This window comes from Eutrigla gurnardus, assembly GCF_963514095.1.
Source record: "Eutrigla gurnardus genome assembly, chromosome: 12".
Lineage (NCBI taxonomy): Eukaryota > Metazoa > Chordata > Actinopteri > Perciformes > Triglidae > Eutrigla > Eutrigla gurnardus.
The window spans coordinates 24305892-24320899 of record NC_139926.1 but is presented as its reverse complement, the minus strand read 5'-3'; the positions used below and the strand labels follow the sequence as shown (position 1 = coordinate 24320899).

The 15008-nt window shown below is 42.1% G+C and overlaps 1 protein-coding gene across 1 annotated transcript in view; it reads right to left on the bottom strand.

Moving 5' to 3' along the window:
* Positions 1 to 15008, bottom strand: part of LOC311022306 (transmembrane protein 163a-like) — a 47713-nt gene that overhangs the window by 12114 nt on the left and 20591 nt on the right. Inside the window, exons 3-4 of the mRNA XM_084023483.1 lie at positions 3230 to 3273; positions 1753 to 1844 (exon numbers count right to left, since the gene is read on the bottom strand). Of these exons, the coding sequence (XP_083879609.1) occupies positions 1753 to 1844; positions 3230 to 3273 (136 nt within the window). The remainder of the gene's footprint in view (positions 1 to 1752; positions 1845 to 3229; positions 3274 to 15008) is intronic.

The window sequence follows — 15008 nt, the reverse complement described above, 5'->3', positions numbered from 1 at the left end:
ACATTTGAGTTTGTTTTTGCATATTTAATGATGTTTATATGTACGATGCCAACCTTCAGTTTAAAACTTGGGGTGTATACATGTGTGTATATGTCTTCACTTATTAAGTATAGTTATAGACATGGGGCGAAATGAGAAAAATTCACGTTGCCATTATACTGGCCAACATTAGTTGTGATTCACAATATTATCCCGATAATAAAAAGTGTTATAATGGCACTATAACATACTGTAACTATGAATTTTGTCAAGAAAAGAACATCTTTCTCTAGAGAACAACCATTTTTAGTGAATATCACGTAATCTTAAATAAGATGATCATAAATCATAAGGCTTTACCTGCATAAATAAAGCATAAATATATATATTTTTCACTTCTCTACCAAGATACCAAGCTAGGCAACGTTTTCAAGTCATTCAAGTCAATATTTCCGATTATCCCGATTAAGGGAAATACATCACAGTGAGTGTTTTTTAACAATCCGTAATATTAAGTACATCATAGGGAGTGAAGACAAGTATTTTGTGTGTCCTGTACTAATGATTTTGCACATTCAGGTGTGTGTGTGTGTGTGTGTGTGTGTGTGTGTGTGTGTGTGTGTGTGTGTGTGTGTGTTTTATGGATGGTAGATTGGCGGTTTGGCCTTTCAGCCCCTGCAGCACCTCGGAGCGAAGCAGCGGTGCTGCTGGAAGATGAACGAGGCTCAGTGCAACCTGACAGCCGGCCCACGTTCGCCGACGGACTGATGGACTGATGGGCTTACGGGCTTACGTTTAGTCGTGATGTACAGTAACATCCCGGACACTCGGGGACACTCCTTCTATTAGGAATGTACACAGAGCTTGTGAAAAGTATTGAATCTGTCCGGCTGGGCAAGTCCAACACGACTGGAGGCCTGATGGGACGAAGCTTCACGCCCTGGGAAACACCAGCAAATCAACGATATCGCAACACGCCACTTTTACCGTTACCTAATACCTTTTACAGATATTTTTTACTAGAAAATATGTCTCTCTCAGCTTTCAGAAAGTATCTGCAAAGTAGCTTGTTTTTCGGAAGAATGCTAAGAAATGCAACACATGAAATGAAACCTATTAAAGCAAAGGACTGAAGCCCTCAAACACTTAGTTCTCAACAAATTAAACATCTGTCAAGATTTTCAACTTGAATATTTTTTTTACGCTGTTTGCACCGTTAGCTGCTAGCCGCCCACACAGCCGTCATCATGAACAGCCCTGCATTTGGAGTTTAGCTCCTTTTTTGGATGTTATTTAAAGCGGTGTTGAGTTCAGAGACATCGTGGAGCTCTGACGCTCCGAGGCTCCTGACGGATCGACGCATTTCATGCTGGTTTTCATCTGTATTTGTTTTTCCATCTCTACTGCTGTATTCAGCTACCATCTGATGCTTCATGTACTCTGTGGTAACAACACCTGAGGGACAGATCGCCTGCACTTAGTGTCCCTTCTCCTGGGTTCAATATAATCTGTCTAAAAAAAATAAAAAGGTAAATATAACAGATCTGTTCATCTCGACTCAATGCTGATCCTTAACTGTTTTTGTTTACCACTGAAAAATACTAAAGACAAAAACATGTGCAAACGTGACTGCATGAGAAAATATATGAATATGTGAACAGTAAAATGAAAGCGCTCCATTGATTTGTTTCAGGTGGAGTAGAGAAAGACAACACACAGATGAATCATTAAGGGAGCATTAATTCTACTCAGCGGGCGGCCTGTTATACTCACATATACTCTCTGTGTGCAGAGTGCACAGCTGCTGCATTGCTGTAGCGCCAGAGGACGATGAAAGATGACAGGACGTCCAGCGTTGCATCAAACTACGGCAGGAAAACAGAAACCCAGCAATGCAGGGGAAGTTATGACAGCGCTTTCAATCCAACTTTACGAGAGAAGCTGCAGCGAATAAGAACAACGGGCCCGTTTCAAATAGCAGCTTGATAAAATGTTATTCACCACCAAAGTAAAGTAATAGAGACAACATCAGGGTTCATGGTTAATGTAGTCAATCGAAGCAATACATTCCCCGGTTTGTAGTTTCTACATTGTCCGAGAAAGATGAGTTCTGCTGCAGAATGAGTGAGTGAGTGTGCATCTCCACGTCTGTCCACGGCTTATCTGCCTGCATACATCCCTGATTGTTTATTTATTATATATCCAAGTTATGTATTATATATACAAGGTTTCATAAGCTGCAAACCTAATGTGGGTTGTAAATCATTCAGACGCACTAGTTCTCCTTTCTAGTTCTTCCTGCATCCTGCAGTCGTTTGAACCAACATGACAGTGACTTCGTTGGAGGCGAGGAGGAACTGCGGCTTGCTTTTTCAGCGTGGACTTCCTGTCTCTGACTTTGGGGTGGGATCTAGACGCCACTCAAAAACAGAACTTCATAAACAAGTTCCTTTGTGTCAATAAAGCAGAACGGAGGATGTAATGCACTGTCAGAAGCAGTGCATTCTGGTACATGTAGGCACTGTGACAAATCAGCACGCATTAAGAATGTATTGCTTCTCTTTGATAAAATATTAACTTGAGCAAAATAGAATAAAGAGCCACTTGATGATATGGGCCGCTTCAGTCTGTGTAATTAATATGTCTCGTGGTTTTAAGGATCCAACGATGCTTTGATATATATGTGAAACTTACAGAAACAGCTTCAAAATGTATTTCATGACCAAGACACGGTTGATGCTTTCCTGCTACGGGGCGATAAACATGATCAGCGTGACTTTGTGCTGCTTGAGTCGGTTCTTATCCTTTAGCTCATGAAATTCTATCAACTTGTTGTCATCTTGCTACTTTATTAAAACGTCACAGATAGCCGAGTACTTGCTAATTAAAAGCCAATCCTAAATAATGAGATGGCACCGCAGACTATAATTTCTAATATTCTAATCACATTATGCTAATCAGATTTTCCCTCACTCGTACAGGGTGGTGGTGATGGGGATTTCATTTTCTTATTAAGTGGTATTATTATTTTTAAACGAATTGCCTGCAAGAAGCTTTATTTTGTGGGGGGAAAGCCGGCAGACGTGTTTGGGAGACACAAAAGGCGATTTGACATTCAACCTGAGCGTTGCTGCCTGTTACCTTGGAAACAAAAGGGGCCAATAGCACTTTGAGAAACAGGATTCATTAATAAATCACCAGAGAGCAAAGTTATGACTAATTAATCAATGCAAAAGGAGGTGGAACTCACGCCAAATCCGAAGGATGACGAGCTGTGTCTCATGAATGATACAGCTGTGGAGAGAGAGAGAGAGAGAGAGAGAGAGAGAGAGAGAGAGAGAGAGAGAGAGAGAGAGAGAGAGAGAGAGAGAGAGAGACAGCAGTTAGTGGCCGATAGTTTTTATTTCATTAGTCAGTTTGATACTATATTTATGTGACATTAATTTATAGCCGAGTACAACATTGATGTCACGTGACACATTAATGATGTATAGTCATAAACTGCACTATACAGCACATGATGAGGTATAATAAGGCTGATGCCATAAAAAGAGTTAATAATGCAAAATCAACAATTATATGGTGAAAAATGAAACAGTTATTTTTGTTTCTGCTTCATTTTCAGTTCCTTTATTGCTCCACTGATGACAATATACACACATTTGAATGATATCAATGTTCAACAAACATATATTTCTGATGGATAACACGCAAGATTACTTTTCCTACACGTCAAATGTAATTATTTAACTCTGCATGGATTGATTTTGGCCACTTGGAGGCAGCACAACAACCCATAAACGCACCACTGGCATACCTTGAGAACTATTCACACGGGACATCAGAGGTCAAAGTGCAAATCTGTCAAGTAAGAATTCTATTGCAAATAAGGGAGCATATTTTGGCAACAACACTGGTCATGTGATAATAAAAGTCATGGCAAATCAGCATTTTGTGATTTTTGGTCTTATTTCTATTTTTTTTTTTTTTTCCTGCCTCTTTCCCAGTTGATTAATATGGAGGTTGTGTTGCCCTTTATGAATTAACATCAATTCAGGAGGCTCCTCTTGTTACACAGCATGGAGACCCAAGACCAGGACATGTTACACAATATTAAGAGTATATAGTTTAACATTTTGTATTTAAATGGGTATCAGCCTTTACGTCATGTCAGCAAATTTGAGGTTTTTGACTTGAAAAAACAAACAAACAAACAGAAAAAACCACACATTCTACGGGGCTACATAATATCGTCGGTGTGACAAAATTACTGAGTATGAAAAGACAGCAAAGTACAACATGTGTAGCATCAAGAGTTTGATAACATGTCATCACTGTTTACAAACACAAAAAAGGCCTATAGAAAAATGATGGATTAGTGCACCTTTTAAATTTAAATTAATTAAGTTTAGATTAGAATGCAGTGCAAAAGGAAACATTTGAGCCTCATAAAGGCAGCATTTAAACCTGGTGTCTAAATGTATGGAGACTTGTTGTGCATTCATTGGAGTCCATGTCGAGCACACCTGTGCCTTTTTTTTTTTTTTTTTTGCCCTTCTGCCTGTCCTTGTGTTACTCTCCAGCCCCCGCCCCAGCGTTTCCAGGACAGTCTCAGGGGACAGCCTATCGGCAGTTAAGTCACCATGGTAACAGGAGATTTGAGGCCAAGCTGGGAGTTGGTTAGAAGTACAGAGCTTTCATGCTCTTTCTCCTCCTCTCTTCTCTCAGACTCTGATTCCCTTTGAACCACATCTCCACATCTCCTTCTGTCCGTCCCTCGTCCTCCAGAAATCACAGTCTCTTGTCACGTCTCGTGAGCGGCGGCCTTTTGTCTTTTATTCGTTTTCGCGTTAGAGCTCGCTGCTTGACAGAAATTGAGCGACGCTGCATTTTGAAATATATAATATAGATAAATTCTTAAACACAAAGTTCCCAACTTTACATTTTGTTTCCAGTCATGTGGAAGAGAGCTCCAACCTTCTGATGCGGAGATGATTTCAGGAACTAAATAAAGGTGAAACGGGCGGTTGAACTCCTCACTTTACTGCCGTTTTGCCTGTGATGCTTGAACGTATGACTTTGGGTTTGGTCAGCTGCTGCTTAGCGTGTCAGAATGATAAATACAATTAGTCAGAGCTCAAATCACATGTAAATAACCCTAATTTCAATACTGTTAAATGCATCATGAGACTGTTAAGGTTCTCCAACTGTAACTTTATTTTAATTATTTTAACAATCAATTGATCTGCAGATTGTTCTGGATTTATTAATTAAGGGTTTGGTCTATGCTAATGAAAGGAAATCTCTTTGTTGATGTCTTATTTTGTTAGTCCAAAACTCAAAGATATTCAGTTTAATATATAAAGCAGAGAAAAGCAGGAACTTACATTTTGAGAGGCTGAAAAACAGCATTTTCACATGAAAAATGACTTTAACGATGAATTGTTGGCTAGCGAAGAAGTGCTGATTCATTGTAATAACTATAACAAATATGCTAATTATCAGCTACAAGCTGGCCAGACAAAAAGTGTGGAAATATTAAGGTGGAATGATGATTTGAGGGGCAGAAATCATTGGAGGAGTCACATTCTTAAAGTCAAAGGCAAAAGTAAACTTCAGTAAAATCTCTCATTTCTTTCTTCAAACCGATCTGCGATCCGGTGACATGGTGGGTTGTGATGAGAATTGGCTCTTGGATCTCAAAGCATCTACGTGTGTGTGTGTGTGTGTGTGTGTGTGTGTGTGTGTGTGTGTGTGTGTGTGTGTGTGTGTGTGTGTGTGTGTGTGTGACTACATTCCTGAAAGGCACTGACCCGTGAACTGTCATGGGTTTAGCCTAGTTTTGTGGGGTTTTATCTGGTTTAAAACACACCTCAAGAACACCTAATCCTCCAAATTATGCCTTATTGACATTTATTATTATGTGATATTGATTATGAAGGATATTGTTTTGGCTCCTAATGTTGAGTTAGTAGAACATTTATTTCCTTTTCAGAGAGAAATTCCAATCTTGCCATGGCTTGCATACGCCTATGACTTGTGACCACAGTGTGCTCCTCACCAGGGAAACTTCAAGGCCATGTGTGACGTTATCTCAGAATACTGTGTATAATTTAAAATGCATCGTATCATAGTGACTCGCAGTTGGACTGATTGAAGATTTGTTCCAAAATTCATACTGAAACCGTAACATGTTAAGAAGAAAGAACAATGAGATGAAACTCCTTGGAGGGTCAGTATGTAGTATTTCAGGGAATCTATTAGAATTGTGTTTTTGTTCGTTTAGTATGAGACCTTTCGTATCGACAAAGGGAGCGGGTTTCTGCAGGAGCAGCGAAAAGACAAACCAAACTCTGGTTCTAGACATAGACTGGCTATAAGAAGTGGACGTTGTCATGGCGACGTCACCCGTTGGTTTGTGGACTACGGTTTTGAAGCCTCGAGTTCACATTTTGGTCGTGACAATCGTCGATTTTTGCAACCAGTGAAGGAAGTGACCATATTTGGACTGTGGAGGAGCGACGGGTGGATCTGACAGCAGAGCGGCACCCTTACTGTATCTGGATCCATCTGGATTCTGGTGTTAGCTTCATAATTCAAGGTCAAATTTACAGCAGTGTTAAAGTCATCTTAGTAGCTAACTGTTAGCAATGGTAGTGAGGGTTATTGATAACCTCAGAGAGGTTCTATTCCTTGTTATAGATGCAAATACTCTCTTCATAGACGTCGTAATGAACCTGGCTGTCACTCTGCACTCTCTTTTATATTCTTTTAGCAGTGTGGCGTTCCTCCATCGGGACCTTTCCCTTCAAGAAACAACTTTGGTCTTAATCAGGACAAGGGCATCGAGAACAGGCATCACATTGGACCTCAAACTAAGGTCATTGACAGAGGCTGAGGGCAGAATAGATGATGGTGTAAAAGCCTGGGTGAATAAAGCACAGGACGGTCTCGACTATACAAAAGAGTAAAATACGTTTTCTTCTATTGGAACGCGCCATTAAACAAAATAGCGTGTTGGAAGGCGTTTTGATAAGGCCTGCAGGTTTCAGTTAAAAGCATGAAATAAAGGATGTGCTTGATGATGAAATCATTGATTAAAACTGATTTGGCTGCTAAAGACCTGACATTCAGGAACGCCAAATTGAATGTTAAATTAAAAGCATCATGGAGCGACTGTGTCCGACGTGAAATTCATATTTATGTTTGGGCTGCAATTAGCGGGGCGAGCCTGATCAAGCCAAACGTGAGACTGATGATTTACTGGAGAGGCGCGACGTAGATGGAGTGAACTGTCTGGAAAAGAGGAAATGTATTCAAAAAATAATAATAATCCATTCATGTGAGTCTCTCAAATTTCTCTGAATTTCTAATTGTGTAATAAATCGTTTAATGACCCTCTGTCTTGAAAAGTGATGCAGTGAGTCAGCTGGAATGTTAATCAACTCTATCACACACACACACACACACACACTGCTACATTCAATATGCATCCAGTTCCCCAATGAACAGATGTCCCCTCTCTCTCTCTCTGCGTCTGTGTCATCTCTCTACAAACTCTTTAGGGAAACATTTCAGACCCCTCAGCTTCATCACCATCTTCATCACCTTCAGCCCGTTGCTGCTAATAAAACACCACAGTAACCATTTAATGCGTGTGTGTGTTCATTGGTCCAGAGTGTTCGTCTCTAGATTTCCATATCAGCTACTAATTTGCACATAGTGGTTTTTCTTCCCGTGGCAGCCATTCATTTTTTTTTTATTTTTTTTTCAGTTTCCTCTCTCGAGCTCCGCCAGCCGTCTGTGTGGTTACCGCCTGCCAGCAAAATCGACGCCTCTCTCTCTCTCGGGGAGGGCAGACGCTGTTTCAGTGCTGCATCCTCTGGGTTGTTGGTTAATCAGGGAGGCGAGCGTGCGTGACCACTGCTAACAAGACCGGGGGAACGAGGTGGGAATGGAGAGGTAGAAGGAAAAGAGAGGACACAAAGGGGAATGAGAAGGAAACACCAAGGCATGTCTCCAAATAACCTGGTTGCTTTTGTTATGTTGCTTGACTGTATGTAAGACACTGTCTCTTCTAAGTGTTCTAAGGCCGGTTTATGGATATCAAACATGAGACCATTGTGTCTTTTCGGTCCACTCAGATGTCCTGGCATTGTCACGGCGCTGGTTAAGACTTGGCAGCAATAAAACCCTAATTATCTAGTGAGTTATGCAAGAACCGGGGCCGATGCCAACACTCAACACTCTGTCGCTCTCCGTCTCTCTCCTCCCTGTTCACTTGGCACCGATTCATAAGCAGGAGATGGACGAGGCGGCGTCTGATCGGACGTTGAGTCCACGCCAGACTTTGAACTGTCGAGGACCCGCGACCAGGACCACATACAAGCCTCCAGGACCACATAGAAGCATTTTAATATGTATAAGTATTCTAGTTGTTAAGGTTTCTGTCCCTTCATTTGTTTCTGTTTGACGCCAGCTCCATGTGGCCCCCTTTCTAAGAAGTTGACCAATATAATAGCTGAGCATTTGGGGTACACTCTCAAATACATATGGACTGTATTGTTAATTGTGTTTATAAAATATGATAAAGGGTCTCGAACCATGCTAGCAGCTCTGTGAGGCTGTACTCAGGAACTGTGGTGCCTTGAGCTAAATGCTAACATCAGCATGCTAATGTTGCTAACAGTAACGAGGCTAACATGCTGTATGTAACATATAAATGAGTCTATCTTTATTTGTGCAGGTATTTGGTTATAAAGCATCCGATAGTTGTCGAGGATTTTCAAGATAAATAAAAAAGGTGAACGGTATGGTAGCTAGAGGAAGGATCGGGGATCAACATGGTGAGTAGAATTCATCCGTGGACCGACCGACTGACTTACAGCGGTATTGGTACGCTGGCTGATATGTGCAAATATAAAACTATAAACTTATATGGTAAGATGGTAAGAAACGGTGTCATTACATGATTTGACCAGCAGAGTGCACTACCACTTAGACTAGCCACACAAGTCAGGAATATGAAAAGCCACCTCACTAATGGTCAAAACTATAAACTAGCACAAAAATGACAACAACCAACAAAAAAACACCGGCACATTTAACATTACCAACATTAGCAAAAGCAACAGCTGCATTTTGGATCCTAGAATATCAACTAAAACAACGTTATCGTAATGTTATTACTTCCTAATATGAGAATCGCCAAAAAGGAGCTCTAGCTGGTTAAGCTGGTTAATGCTTTCATATTGCTAGTGTGGCTGAAAACAGGAAGTGTCTGACATGACACTGCTTTGTCTGATAAACCCTGAGTCAGCATTCTTTACCGTTCAACACACAACAAAATCAGCTATTACTGAACATTAATAGAGTGAAAGAAAACAGCTCAGCAAGCTATTAGACCATCCAACGAAAGAACTACGATCGCTTACCTCAAAAGGTAGTTTCAACCTACAGGCAACATGGCCGACACACCAGCGAGGGAAGAAGCCATTATGGCTTCAGGTCACTTTAGAGACAGAGGGGGATGAACTTTACATGAAGAGTAAACCACCAACAACGATAACCACCCTAACCACTGTGAAGACAGCTTTACTCTAAATCTAATACGGAAGTTATTGAATCTGTAAATCTCACTAAGGATTGCTGCCAAAATCCACACTCGTTAACTGGTTTGTCCATTTATCTGCTGACAGGTACAGCAGGTCCAAACAGAAAATGTCTTTACTGTCTCTATTCGATCACCCATCAAAACTCCCCCTGCTGCAAAAAAAACCCTGCCGTATAAAATTAGTAGAATGATTTGCTGCCAAAAAAAAAAGAACGTAATTACGTCTTCCCCTCTGTTCCTCAAGGCCGAGGGCTCAATTCAGGGACGTGAAATTCAATCACATCACAGGGAGCGAAGGAATAATCCTGGAGACCCGGAATGAGGAGGAGTGAGATGAAGAGAGAGAGAGGCAGATGGACGGACGAACGGAGAGCGAGACAGGGCAGCAGGGAGACAGACGAGAGAGTGAGACATGAATAAAAAGGAAGACCTTCACGCTGCCAATCAGTGAGCTTCCGATCTAATCAAGGACGACTCATCTGTGTCAATGCTCTAAAATAAAAAAAATCCCAAATGGACACATTTATTAAAGTTGAGGAAAACCACTAAATGGTCCCAAGATGAGGGAAGCAGTTAATTATATTTCTGAGCTATGTGGTGATAGTAGAGCTGTGCAATGTAACAGGGTGGTGGTGAGGAGAAGGCTAGAGGGAAGAGTGGAGAACGAGGAGGAAAGAGCAGACAGCGAGGAGGAATTATGCATCATTAAAACGGGACTAAACGAGATATTTATGCAAATACACCTGTCGGGGCTGAAGTAGGGTCGGAATGAGAAAGAACATCTAAATGCGGCTTTAAAAGTTTTGATATCGGCAAATTAAAATGAGTCATATTATATGAAAACAAAATAACTCACTTTGGATTAATAGCTGAATGAATGTAATGTGATATGGATATGAAACACTTGTTTGCTAATGTCTACTCAACTAATTTGCAATGCATTTTGTTAGAAATCAAATGACTTGAGGTTTACGTTTTCCACAAACATAATATGGAAATGTTGTTCATTAACATATCTGGAAAAAATGCAAAATTGTTTATACGTGAACGTGTCAGGAAAATGTTAATTTAATTGATTTTCTGCAAAAATATCTGATGTAACACAGAGACAGTGCAACTTCTTGAAAGTGAAGCCAATCCCGAAGTGCCTTACACTTGCATTCTCTCTGCTAGCCACCAGGGGGCGACTCCTCTCTGGTTGTATAGAAGTCTGTGAGAAAATGGTCCTACTTCTCTCTGCTGGCCACCAGGGGGCGACTCCTCTCTGGTTGTATAGAAGTCTATGAGAAAATGGTCCTACTTCTCTCTGCTGGCCACCAGGGGGCGACTCCTCTCTGGTTGTATAGAAGTCTATGAGAAAATGGTCCTACTTCTCTCTGCTGGCCACCAGGGGGCGACTCCTCTCTGGTTGTATAGAAGTCTATGAGAAAATGGTCCTACTTCTCTCTGCTGGCCACCAGGGGGCGACTCCTCTCTGGTTGTATAGAAGTCTATGAGAAAATGGTCCTACTTCTCTCTTGATGTATTATCTCAGTAAACATTGTAAACATGAGTTTATGGTCTCAATCTCTAGTTTCAAGTCTTCTTCAATCCAGCATGATGTTTATTAAGTATATTATGGGCTTGTTGCAGGTTTTAAATAGCCTCAATCACACGGATCACATTGTTTCTCCTGCTGTAATGTTACATCCTCCCCATTATTTCTCTCGGCCTTTCCCGAACCTTAACCAAAGTGGTTTTGTTGCATAACCCTCACCAGACGGGACTCGGGATAAGAACCCAGCACCCATGGTGTTGAAGCCCTCCTTCATACATCCACACTGAAGCCCCGCCTCCCCGTGACTCATGAATGTTGTCATTCATTCAACCCAGGTAGCAATTACGTTGTAATTAGGAAAAGCATCTCATCATATTCCGATGTCATTTCTAGGAGACATGGTTGAATGCCAAGTGTAAATGGGGAGCAGTAGTCTGTACAAACCCATTACCAAACACATGCATGTGTGTGTGTGTGTGTGTGTGTGTGTGTGTGTGTGTGGGTGTGTGTGTGGGTGTGTGTGTGTGTGTGTGTGTGTTAAATTGCTGGTTGCTCTCCACTGGGGCAGGGAGTTAAAACAAAGGCCCTCAGGATGTTGCTTCTTCATTGATTACTGGCTTTAAATGGGCATCCAAACTGTGTTGCATTTAACAGCAAAAAAAACAGGCACATCTGGGCTGATGTAAATAGCCCTGAAAGCAGCGAGGCGTAACCCACACACACACACACACACACACACACACACAATCGCTGCCCCCCCTCCGCAGACACATCCGACATGGCTGCGGCCGTTTGCTGCAAAATATTGTGTTTAATAATTCAGGAGCCACTGCTCGGCTCTGCACCGCGCCTCACACTCCGAGTTCACCCTGCGGAAGCCCCTACTGGGATGCTTCCTCACCCCTCCTCCTCCTCCTTCCTCCTTTTTAACCTCCCTTACTTTATTCTTTTTTTTTGTGTCCTCCTTTCCCTCTCCAACCCCTGTGGATGGCTCTCTCGCTCCCTTCTGTCTTCTAAACCAGCTCCGTCCTCGTTGCTGCAGTCGTCTTCATCCTCCCATCTGCCTCCCTCCCTCCCTTCATCCCACTTCTGCTTTGCCGTTAATCATCCTTCCCCTCTCTTTTGCTCCTTCCTACCCCTCCCTATCTATTTCCATCCCTTTCATTTTGCTCCACAATCTGTCTCCTCTGTTTCCTCCGTCCATATATTAACACCCTCTATGTTCCTAACCCCCCCCCCCTCCCCACCCTGCTGTGGTTCTCTCCCTCCCGGACTCCATCACTTGCATCACCCTTTCTCCCCCCACGCATGTAAGCCCGGCGGTATTGATTTGTAGAGGGCAGTTGATGGGCTCAGCGAGGGAGTTGCCATCTGCGAGTGGCTTGGCACTGAGGGGGGGGGGGGGGGGACTCACCGGGGCCGGTGGGGAGACGAAGCCAGGACAAGCACACGGCTCATGGAGCTAATGCTTCCTAGACACCTGCAGGTTTTAAAAGAGCCTCATCCTGGAGACGTTTTAGCAGCTTAAGAGACTACCGGTGGTGTTCACTGAGTTACCAAAAAAACAGGAGTAGAGTGTCCTAACATCCAGAGAGAAGAGTCATGTGACTGGCGGTATAATAGACATGTCCACACAATTATATTGTACTTAAATAACTGTTAAATATAGATTTGATACAAAACAAAGTCTAACTCTTCTTGATACATTATAACATGAACAGGCTATAATTGAATTCCAAGTTCATTTCATTATTTGTACAGAAGCCATTAAATTGGAAAAGTTGGAGTTAAGCTGACGACAAGACTGAATTCATCTCAGCTCTCAAACATCTGCAGCAAAGGAGCAACGTCTTCAATGTTTTATATTCTTGAACGTTGTTCTTCCTCCCAAGGCCAAAAATAAACTTCTTCTTTCATAAGCAAAGTTGCATATTAAAGGTGAAATGATGCTTAAAAAAACAAACCTCTACTGCAAATATACAATCAGAACTTTATGGTCAGTTATAAAAGAAAAAGCCAAACTTTGACCAAACTGTTGAAACCAGCTTCCACTAACCGTATACGCTTTGATAGGTTGTTTTCTGGTTAAATAAAAGTGGCAGAAATGCTAAAAACGACTTGTATTTGAATTTCCAGTCATTTCCAGTATCTACTTAGTGTGGCGGCTGTGGGAGACAAACCAACAGTTAGCTGCTCTGTTGCAACTCAAACTTCTTCAGCAGATTTCTCTGGAACGCAACACATCGACACCTTTCATGTCAACACAGTAACAGAATGTAGAATCCGTCCCACTTCCCTCACTAATAGTGAATAAATGCAAATAGTCATTAATAAGACAAAAGGGTTGTGTTCCCATTCTAAATCAGGATGTCGCTGTGCTTCTAATCTCACACTAAAAGGCTCTTAGAGCTCAAACTTCTGCCAACATGAAGCTGGTTTCCAACTGGCAGAACTGGGCTTTTAAAAATGCTCCTTTTTTTCTTTCATTGATTGCGTTTCTGTTGCCAACATTATTTGCTGAAGCTGGAACACTGGAGCGCAGAATAATTAATTGACTGCAACACAAAAAAAAAATGAGAAAATGATGAGAGATCTCAGTTAGAGATCTCCACTTAAATCCAACCAACTGCTCCTCGGAGAAAGAGTCATGTGACGGCGTTTGAAATCATAGAAAAGTCTGAGCATCGAAATCTAACAGCAAATTGTGCAGGAAAGGAAATTTGTGTTGACCTTCTAGCTTTGCTGTTTTTGCAGCAGTTGCACCGGATTCATATCTGCATGATTCATATCATCCATGTTTGCTGCACAATAAAAGAAAGGCTTTACAATGGTTTCAGGAAGGTGCACTAAGTGCGAGTGAAGCGAAAGTCGGGTTTAGACGACCGTATTGATTGAAACCGAAGCCGATCTGTTCCCTCAGACACATGAGATGCAGCTGAAATATGCTTTTAGCTGCATCATGGGACGCCAAACTAATAAACATCGACTTATAACAGCTGATTTTTGTTTACCTTCATTCTCCCTTTTTTTTTTTTCAACCCAACTCTATTGTCAACCCGCTCACACTTCAACAAACAGACAAACAAACAAACCCGAGAGCAGCGTTGCCTCCTCAAGGTCCCGGCAGGAGCATAAAATCATCTCCCCACTGTTTACCGTTTAACTAATTCATTAGCTTTGATACATTTCAAGACTTGCAGCGCCTCCTGGCAGGATAACGGCGGGCCATTAATTAGCAGAAATCACGCAGCTTCATTATCCTGGAAGGAGGCAGCTTCTGTGACGGGTAGGCAGGTTCGACGAGATGCAACTAACCGCCGATTTCCCGCTCTGACCTGTCAGGACTGAACCCAGATGAGGCCCACGCACACATGTACTCCTGACATAATGTTTTGCTCATGGCAGAATGGATTCACCTGAGTCCGCTTGAGTCCTGCAGCAAGGACGCACCTGAGCCTCCACCCCCCCTCTCTTTAATGATCCCATATGCACTTCAGAGCTGCAGCCTCTCTTCGTATCGCTATCTGTCGATTTCCCACGACACCTCAGCCTGAGAGCGTCTCTCTTCTATGTTTCCTTGTTGAAATGAAAATGCCGTTTCCCGAAAAAACGTTGTTTCTGCACGTTCTCTTAGCGTGTAAGATGACGCTCGTTGCCCGCGGTTTCTTAGTCGAGCTGGCTTCACTTCAAAAACAGTTTTATTCTCACTTTCTCTTCGGCATATCACCTGTTGTTGGAGACGCTGTCTGTTATGTAATTCACGTATGAGAAAAAGAAGGAACGTTGTTGCGTGGCGGCCGAGCTCTGGGGACAAACACTCTGAAAGCATTTAACCGTTTTGTGTTGATGCCCGAGGAAAAAGGGACCGCAGGGAAACAC